This window comes from Camelina sativa, chromosome 6 (genome assembly GCF_000633955.1).
Source record: "Camelina sativa cultivar DH55 chromosome 6, Cs, whole genome shotgun sequence".
NCBI classification, from domain to species: domain Eukaryota; kingdom Viridiplantae; phylum Streptophyta; class Magnoliopsida; order Brassicales; family Brassicaceae; genus Camelina; species Camelina sativa.
Window position 1 is genome coordinate 22,199,505 of NC_025690.1, and position 10,214 is coordinate 22,209,718.

General features: G+C 38.8%; 1 protein-coding gene across 1 annotated transcript; it reads right to left on the bottom strand.

Annotated features, from left to right (window-relative positions):
- Window positions 7,155-9,990, bottom strand: LOC104792929 (transcription factor RF2b-like). Its single transcript, XM_010519200.2, has 4 exons — window positions 9,255-9,990; window positions 8,267-8,399; window positions 8,074-8,158; window positions 7,155-7,984 (listed from the first exon to the last, which is right to left on the bottom strand). Exons 1-4 carry the CDS (start codon window positions 9,908-9,910, stop codon window positions 7,557-7,559), a joined length of 1,302 nt encoding a protein of 433 aa, XP_010517502.1. The 5' UTR covers window positions 9,911-9,990; the 3' UTR covers window positions 7,155-7,556.

The following is a 10,214-nucleotide window of genomic DNA, read 5'->3' on the forward strand; positions in this document are numbered from 1 at the left end:
TAACTAGAATCAAAGTCAACAATGTGCGCCACCGTTATCTTGAATAGAGTGAGATTTATTTATTTATTTGCTTTTTGTTGCGGCCAGATTTTGTGGACATCAAAATTAAACAGTTAAGGAAATTAAGAGAAAAATAAAAAAAAATGAATGGATTGATGATATATAATAAGATCAGTAGGGGACTTTGAAGGTTGTGGCCACATGCAAATGTTGCGGTTAGACCAACTGCGATTCATAATCAAGAGGCCCCTACTTGCACATGCTTCAATGCGCAAAGCATTTATTAATTTGTCTCTTCTTTTATTTGACGTTGGTCATAATTAAGATCATATCTCTTACTGTATTTGTTTGTGTTGAAGGTTATATACAACAAAGGACTTGTAATTAATCAATGACATCAGTGTGTTCAAGGCATACTTAGCTTATACAATTTATTTATAAGTAACAACTTGTCAAGTAGTATCAGTTTAAGAACCTTTTCACGGTTCATATTAGATATAAATATTCACATGTAAAACTTACCAACTTGTAAGTTACATAAATACTTGTAATCGCAATACACTATCCAAAATCGATAGTCGACTTTTGTATTAATAGTCGTGTGTTAATATTGACATTTAAAATTAAGTAATCTTTTGTCACTGTTGCATTTACGTAATGACGGCCTCCATGTTGGGAGCCTGCCTAGTGCGGTAATGCCTATCCAAATATTGCAATTTGGAAAAAACTGTTATCAGCGGAAATCATTGTTCGTATTGATTACGGATTTTACCTTTTAAAATAGTAAGCGAGAACAAGGCACACTCTCGAATTATAACCTCATCATTTATATCACACGACTAAAAACTCGTAGAAATGGATAACCATATCAAAGCTTTAATCTTACGAAAAATCGGGAGCTGCTATATATAAAGATATATATATATATATATATTTTTAAAAACTATACCGTTTTATATTTATAATAACACATATAAGAGAAAACCAGTGTTTTTGGAGCCACAGAGTGGGAATGAAAACAAACATAATCCAAACCTGATCCAAGTATAATCGGCAATTATAAGAGAAGTTATTGCTAAGGAGCTTGAAAGTGTGAGAACCAGTGGTGAAGATACGTTTGCTGAGATGGTTTTGCTAAATTCGTGGCTCTTTCTTCATTGTCCAAATCTATGAGACGTCGCCGTAATAGGAGTTGGACCTCCTTCTTTAACCTGTTTACCGACCAGAAGGATGAAGAGTGCAGTCGTGCGTTGCGCTGTGTCCAGATGTTGTAGAGCAGTGCCTAGAAGAGAATCTTATAGATCATGTTGAGTTTCCTGTCGGTGGTGGGGGATTCTATCTAGTTTAGATATCCTTGAAAGGTGGTAGAGGCTTTCAGATGAAGATGAGCATAGAAATCCAACTATAGGACCTTGAAGTAAGGGCATTGAAAGAAAATATGGTCTTTTGATTCCTCACCTGTATTGCATAGGAGACAGGATGAGGGGACTTGCAGATTCCATCTCCTCAGTCGATCTCTTGTAGTGAGCCTGTCCAAGGTGGTAAGCCAAGCCATGAATGCCATTTTCGGAATGTTCCCTTTAAACCATATCTGAGTATTCCAAGTAACTGAGGGACCAGGTGGATGCAGGTGTCTCCAAGTTCTGCTGGAGGAAAAGGTGTTTTGCGTTTGATCAGGAGTTAACCGCCAAGTGTATGTATCCATACCCTGATCGGCTGAAGGAGGAGTATGTGATTGGAGACAAGTTCGAAGGAGTTGAACTGCAGGGTTCCTACCGCGTGGAATTAGCCATTCCCCATTTGAAACAGACTCTGAAACCTTAGAGTAAAGCCGGATTCCGGTTAGTCGAGGTCCAGAGGCACCAAGTACGTCAATGAGTGGACCAATGCCTGTCCAGTTGTCGTGCCAGAAGAGAGTGTTATTCCCCGAAACGACTTCAGAGAAAAGGAAAGGTCTCGCCAATGGTCTCAGTTTTGCCAATCGCCTCCAAATCCAGCTACCAGTGGAGCTAAAGTCAGCAGACCAAAAGCATCGTCCTCTTATCAAGTGTTTCCTTACCTGAGACCCAAAGTGAACCAGATTGTGCGTACAACAGCCAAATTAATTTCAAACCAAAAATTTGGTTCCAGTCACTCAACCTTTTAAGACCCAGGCCCCCCACAAGATTTCGGTGAGCAGACTGTCTCCCATGAAACCTTAGCACCACGGGCAGTGTCTGCAACACCTTTCCATAAGATTGCACTACAGATTTGTTCAAGTTCTTCAAGACACTTGTTGGGAAGGAGAAAAATTGAGGCCCAGAAATTGATTATGCTGTTGATAATGGATTGAAGGAGCTGTAACCTGCCAGCGAACGAAAGGTGCCTATGAGTCCATCCAGAAATTCTTTCTCTGACTTTGTCGATATGAGGACGGTAGTCCGATGGGGTTAGCTTGTGTGTGATAAGAGGAACTCCAAGATACCTAACCGGTAAGGAACCATGAGTTAAGTGCAGTCGAGATGCTATCAAGGATATGTCATTCCTGCTGTTACCATCGAGGAACAAGCAAGATTTTGCCAAGTTGATCCCCAACCCAGAAACCAGTTTGAATTGTTGAAGGACTTCGAGACTGGCCACGAGTGAGCTTTCAGTACCGTAAAAAAAAACCATTAAGTCCTCTGTAAAACTTAGATGAGTAATTAGCGGGTCAGCACACTTGGGATGATGTTTAATTCTTTGTTGTCTGGCTGCTAAATCCAACTCTTTGGATAGAATGTCCATGACCAATACAAATAGTGGAGAGGAAATGGAGTCTCCCTGTCTTAGTCCCTTCTTCCCTGGGAAGTATCCAACAAGCTCACCATTCAATGCGACTGAGAAGGTTGGGGTAGAAAAACAAGTGACTAGCCAGTTGATGAATTCAGCAGGAAGATCATATGCATGGGGGATGTTGATGAGGAAGGTCCAATCAACGTTATCAAAAGCCTTGGGTCTATCTGAAGACATCCTCTGGTTATTGGGCTGTCCTTGTTGAAGGCAGTCACTAATTCTGCCGCAAGTAGCACATTCTCACACAACAACCTTCCTTTGATGAAAGCAACCTGATTTCTTTGAACCGCCTGATCCATGAAGAGTTTAAGCCGCCTAGCTGGTATTCTGGAGATGATATTGTAGAGAGTGTTCCAGCACGAGACTGGTTTGAAATCTCCTAACCGTTCTGATGTCACCGTTTTGGGAATGAGAGCAATTATTGTGGCATTTACTTGCTTCAAAAGCTTACCGGTTGTGAAGAATTCGATGACTGCTTCAATGACGCTAGGTCCAACCGTGCTCCAAGAGGTAATAAAGAAGTTGGCTGTAAAACCATCAGGCTCTGGTGCTTTATTCTGGGGCAAGGAAAACATGACAGAAGTGACCTCCTCTGATGTGGGAATTGCCTTGAGTTGAGTGGCTAGAGCGTCGATACATTTGAAATCAGTTAGGCCTTGGATTGCATCTACTGATAAAGGCTGAACAACCGAGTTGTTAGTGCCAAGTAGGTGTAGTAGTCCAAAATCATGCCTTTGAGCTGATTATTGTCCGTAACTCTGATTCCTTCATCATTCAATAGAGAGGAAATTTTGTTCCTTGCTTGATGAGCTTTAACTGAATTGTGAAAGAACCTGGTATTGGAGTCTCCCTCTGCATACCACCTGATTCTCGACTTTTGCTTTAGAAAGGACTCCTCCGCATTTTACAGCAGTAGCCATTCTTTCCTCACCTCCTTCTCCTCTTGGAATAAGAGCTGAGAAGGATTCAATAGAAGTTGTTCCTGTATCCTGACGAGAGCATCGTGTGCTTCTGCGGTCCTAGCTTGGATATTGCTGAAGCTCCTTCTATTGAGTGATTTGCATCCCATTTTTACCGCTTTTAGTCTCTGACAAAGATTGAACATGGAGGAGCCCCTGATTACTGGTTGAGTCCAAGCCGTTTGAAGGAGATTAAGATAATCCGGGTGTGTAGTGAGGAATGAGTAGAACTTGAAAGGGATTTTCCTTCTCTTGATATTTGCGGTTATGGTAACTAAAATAGGAGAATGATCGGATCCAACAGGTGCATCAAAGAGAGCATTGGACTGGGGAACACTGTCAACCAAGCTTCATTAACCAGGGAGCAATCCAACTTCCTTGTGATGGGTTTCAACTCCTGTCCGTTGTACCAGGTGTGAGTTGCTCCTCTGGAAGTGAGATCCATTAGTTCACAAGAATCGATGCAATCTTGAAATTCTGCCATGCCTCGAAGGGGTAGCTGATAAGGAAGAAGTGAATAATGGTCTCTTGCATGAAGAATTTGGTTGAAATCGTCAATCAGTGGCCATGGATGATTCTGTTGACTTTTGTAGTTCTGCATCGCTGCCAAGGTTGACCACAATTCTCTTCTAGCTACCATGCAATTACGAGCATATATGAACGAGACAGAGAAAGCATGATTAGAATCAGGAATAAATATTCCACAGGAGATTACCTGATCTGTTTTGTTGTAAAAGAAGACCTTGATCTAAGGATCCCACACCACTATAATTCTCCCATTAGAAGCCTGAACTGAGTGATTAGATTCATATCTCCACCCTGGGAAGGTTGTAGCCAAAATAGATTCCACCTTGTCTTCTTATGTATGCGTTTCCAAAATGCCTCCTATAAGAGGTCTTTAGACAGAGTCCAACTTTTGAGTTCTTGCTGTCTTTGAGTGGTATTTTAATCGTGTATATTCCGACAAAAAATCTTCATCATCATTGATGGACAAAAAGTGTTAAAGCAGAGTTTTCAAACATGATGATGGGAACGATCCTTAGCTAGCGGTCGTCCACTTGTGGAATTCTTCAAAGTCTTCACATTCTTCATTGGAGGCTTCTTATTCTTGTTGCTAGTCGTAGCCAAGGGAGGCTTCGGATCAGCGACATTCCCAGGGAGAGATGCTGACGAAGAGATGAAGGTCCTAAATATAAAGATATTTAGATATAACCAAATCAATAATTGGCGTTTTAATTTATATATGATGCATTAGACTTTATTATAGAGATATTCCATAAACAACTACTACATATTTTTTTTTTCTTTGTTAAAGATTCATTAGAATATTCAGATTGATCTTGTTATTGGCAAACATGCCAATGATGAATAGATGGACAACAACTACTTCTTTTATACATCGTGCCCATTTTTTATTTGTATATTTCGTGTATGCGTATAATACTTTATGTGGAGCTAGTTTTTATTTGTCCAAGTGTCGTCGTCAGTCTGTTTTTGTTTTCATTGAATGATATATTATGACAGTAATTTTCATGGCAACACACCAGTTGATAAGCTCTGGATTTCAAAAGTTTTCACGATCCGACGACTGTGTGTGTAAAATTCATGTAGCCAAATACGTTATATGGAATATGTTTAGTTAGTTTTTGGGTTTGATTAGGAATATTTGTGTGAGTACTGTTATGCTTAGCTCTACTTAAATTACTTGGATTGACTAGACATGCGACTAATACATTTTAAATAGTAAGTGGGTCAGTAGATGGCCCCTACCATGTTACAAGCACATGCAAAGACTTCTAACGTTTTAAGGCTCTCATGCAAATTTCTCATACGTCAATTTCTTGGCCCCTTTATACATCCTATTATTCGTTAACTAGTTATTCTCATGTATCTCTCTCTATTCTTATGCTTATATGCCTATAAGGCTATAACTATAATGCCATCAACTAAAACGCAGCCATATATAGGTTACTCCGTGATTCCCTTGAAATATAGAAATGTATTTTGACTCTCGGCACTCGGCAGAACAAACAAGGGTTTTTGTAAGAAAACTACAGTACCATGTTTGGCAAATTTAGGATTATTTTAATAAAAAAAATTCAAGACACCGTTTTCTTTTTCTTTTCTTTCTACAATATGCGATATGTAAATGTATTCACGAGTGATAATAACACAACAAAATCAATATCACAAATTCAATGTTATTTACAATGGTTTTTGGCAAAAAGTAAATTAAACAGAGCAAAATTAGGTTAACTCAAACCCTTTTAAGAAGCTAAATCTTTAATCTTGAAAAAATCACGTTTAATATTTTACTAACTATATATGAATATTTTTGATTGACCGAAAATCACCATATACTTCACATAAATTTGGTTTTATATGAAATAAAAATTTGCAGGCAGATAGATGTTAACATGATATATTTATAAATACATATATTTATGATACGGATTATATCATCTTACAAATATCACTATGCTTTTAGGGTTAAATATACAGATATTTTTTCATCAGGATTCAAGAAGAAGAAAATTATGATATATGTAATCACTTTAGATCTGCAGTAAGTGGGATTAGCTTTACTTTTGAAAACTACCGTCTTCTTTTGGGTAAGATTTTTCTTGACAAAGAATCTTTAGGTGGTTCATGAGTTCGTCTATTTAATACTAGTTTAAAAGGTTGCTCTAAGTTCTTTGTTACAGTACCAATGCAGACACTCATCTATTCTGAAGCTGGATAAGAGCAAGCATCAATCGAAGGAAAACACTGTTGAATTGTATCCACAAAAAGGTCACGTGAGTCTATCCAAAATGTAGCAAAAGAAAACTAAAGGGACCACGCTTTAAGTAACCATCACAAGGTTTTTGTCTACTTGTTGCCCGAAAACTGTTGGGACTGTCCATAATTACGTGCCTGAAGAATGGTCATTGTCCAAAGAGAACGTCATTCCAATCTAATAGCCGACACAAGATACATAAACTTCATCAAGTGTTCTTAAGTTTTTCTGAAGATAGAGTTGAGAAATTCTCATGTGAGTATTTAATTTTGTTGTTTGGTAGATAGGGTACCTCTTAAGTGGCATCAACATGGCAAGTTCGGTTCATGTAGTTTGTGATTTGACATGGTTTAGTGAGTGGTTTAACACGTAATTCTGATTTAGTACCTAGCTAAGCTTAAGTGGGATTTATTATTATTCAAAATCTACCTGAAAGATACTGGTTCATTATAGCAGTTAAATTCTAGTGCGGTATAAGAAAAGTGAATTCAGACATTAGGGTTCTTATGGGAGTGTTGAGAAACTTACGCTTGAAGGTAAAATAACCTAGACTTGTACGTTTACTAAAAATTAAATTTACAGAAAACGAAAACAACACAAAGTGATGTAGGAGACCTGCAACACAAAAACACTTTCTGATCGGGTTTAACCCAAAGCCAAATTCAAATCCAAATCCAGATTCAACCATCAATTACAGGGATGATTATAGAAGCAACTAGGGAAGTAATACAACATAAAGAAACATAAAAAGGATCTGGTTATACTTGAGTAGCTCCCCCGGAAGAACAAGATGAATCAGGAAACAGAGAAATCAGACAAGTTAAAACACCTGTGGTCTCTAAAGTTGAAACCCAAAAACCCCCCAAAAAGAAACCAGTTTTACAGGATTAAAAAATGAATCAGACGGTCACGGAGATGTTACCTTTTTTAGCTAAAGATTTTCAAGGGAGAGCAAAAGGATAGGTTTATCGACAAAAGGGGAATCTGGAAAATGGAAAAAGGGAGCCTCACATGGTGCTGCTGCTTTCACTGACGGTGTCAGACCTACCAAAGTTTGAGCCTCTGCCACAGCTGCTAATGTCAAGCCCCTGTAACCGGCCAAGAGGGTCTTCATGCATTGTTTCTGAATAGGAATGAGATTGAGCCGGGGCATTAGAAGTAGCGTGATGCATAAGCTGATGATTTGTGGGAGGGTTTTGGCGAGAGGATGTGTTCTGGTTTTGGTTGTTGTTTGGTTGGAAGAGATGAAACTGATGAGTCATCTGTTGCAGGTTTTGAGCATCGGTTTGTTGCTGATGATGTTGATAGTAGGATTGTTGTGGTTGGTGCTGATATTGCATGTGTGCCATTCCGAGGTTATAAGCATCAGCGGGTGACACTTCTCCTGTTGCGAATTTGAGCCTCTCAACTTCCTTCTTCAGTTGCTCGTTCAGTGCTGTGTAAAAAAGAATCATCAATACATGACTTTCAAACCAAAACAATCATATAAAAGAAAAAGAAGGGAAGGAGAGACTAAATACATACCATCTCGCAACTTAGCTTGTTGTTCCATGACCTGTAAACGAAGCTTGAGCTCTGTATTCTCAGACGATAAACCAGTTGTGTCTCTCTGTAAGAAGCAAGTTATTAAGCAGTAGGTGAGAAACTGAGTGCTATTTGGAGTAACTTCAAAACGTTCAAAGAAGAGAATGTTACTGCAGAAGTTTGTAATAAACACCTGGAACAAAGACAATTGTGCTGAAAGGGTAGTAGCTTCAGTTTGCAAGGTCTGAACTTTCCTCTCGAGCTCCAAAATATATCGAGCCTTCCTCTCTTTCGAACGTGCAGCAGACTGTCGATTAGCAATTATCCTGCACATAGTGCACAAGACAGGATTAGACAATGGGAACATCGACTGATAGATGATGCAGAATGTTTCCACTCTATATTGAAAGAGTTTAGAACAACATAAAGAAAGTTTTTCCTCCGCAGACATATTTGTTACAATAAGTCACAAGACCAGTCACGCAATTAATAGTGACCATTACCAAAGGTTCACTACAAGATTACATGGATCATGGCCCTTTTACCCCATTGAGACAGATCAAAATCTAAACAAAGCTAATTCCCAAACTTTTTCCGAACAAAAACCACTAGAAACTATAACTTTCAATTCCAAATAGTTGACTACTAAAAGGAAATGTGAAAAAGGGATCATCACAAAAGTTTGAATGTTAAGACTCAAAAAGTTCATCATTCTCTAACCACACAGGAAGTTGAAAAACAAGGTTGGAACGACCAATCAAACAAAAGCTAGTCCAAAAGAATTTAGTTGAGGGGCCATCAAATCATCATGAAAGAGACCCATTCCCACAAAACTCAAACTTGGGATTGGAACACAAAAAAGAAAGCATACTTATGGGTCCCTCATGGTCTCTCTCTCAACCAGAAAGACCTTAAAACCAAAAAAGTAGCATAGTAGAAGCTATAACTAAATTTCAGTTAATATTCAGTTATCGTTGAGATTCGAGAGATCAGAGTCACACGTAACCAAGCAAAATTAAAAAAGATCTCCTAAAGAACACCTAAATGGGCATCACATCAACATCAAAAGATACATATTCATCAAATTAAAGGTCATAAAGAAACCACCTTTTCCCAGTTGAATTGTAAACAATAATAGCATAAAAAGGAACAAGATTTAATTTTGGGAATAAAGATGAAACCTTTTAGCTCTCTTAGGGTCGACGACCCAAAGCTCGGCGAGTTTATCAGGAGCCATAGCTTTCTTGGCCTCAATAGATTCCAAAGTCGAAGACCCATCAACGGAGAGGCTGTGTCTGTGTCTAGGTCTCGAATTCCCAGCCTCTGCTCCTCCATTTTCAGCTGAAAACGGGTTATCGGACCTACGAGCTGATGGACCAGCCGAATCCGATGCGGATCCGGATCCGGATCCAAGTTTCTCAATGTCCATGTATGAGCAGAAGAGGTCATCTTCGGATCCGAGCTCGTCGAATCCTCCGAATGGTTCAGAGAGATCCAGATCTTCAGGGAGACGGAATTGAACCTCTGAATGTGCTCTCCGGTGGTACGAACCACGAAATGGAGCCGACGTCGGAGCTGAGGCTAGAGGAAGGCATTGTGGGAGATTGCTCTGGTTTGATTTTGGGTTCGAAGGATCCTCCATTCCTGGATCGTCGTCCTTCCTTGTATCTCTCTCTCTCTCTCGCTGTGTTTCGCGCCCTTCTCTTCCTCTGTCTATCTGTCGGAATCGGACAGCGAAAGAGAGAGATTCAGATTTCACGTTTTGTGTCCGAAGGTGATGGCCAGAAGTAAAAAAAAAAAAAAAAACACAAAACACGGAACAGGTTGTAAACGGCATCGTTTACGCACCACTTTTATATATTTTAAACCCTTCCTTATTCATAAGCGTTTTGTTTTATGTAAATTTGAAGCTTTGTTTTGATCACCCAAAGTCATATCTTGTGTACATTACTACATTTTACTTTTTTTGCATTTGATATAATTGAAATTTATATGTTTCTATATGTATGTTAATATCATATGAGATTCTCCATATTCACCAGTATTTATTTTTCATTGAATATTTTTCCTAAAAGTTGTAACCGCACACAATCTCCCACAAAGACTAATTATCATTGATTCATTTCCATATTTAGTTATTT

Coding starts and splice junctions, on each gene's coding strand:
- LOC104792929 (XM_010519200.2), bottom strand. CDS start 9,910: ATGCCGTTTACAACCTGTTCCGTGTTTTGTGTTTTTTTTTTTTTTTTT. Junction 8,400..9,254: donor GACCCTAAGAGAGCTAAAAG/GTTTCATCTTTA, acceptor CACTATGTGCAG/GATAATTGCTAATCGACAGT. Junction 7,985..8,073: donor ACAAGCTAAGTTGCGAGATG/GTATGTATTTAG, acceptor TTTTTTACACAG/CACTGAACGAGCAACTGAAG.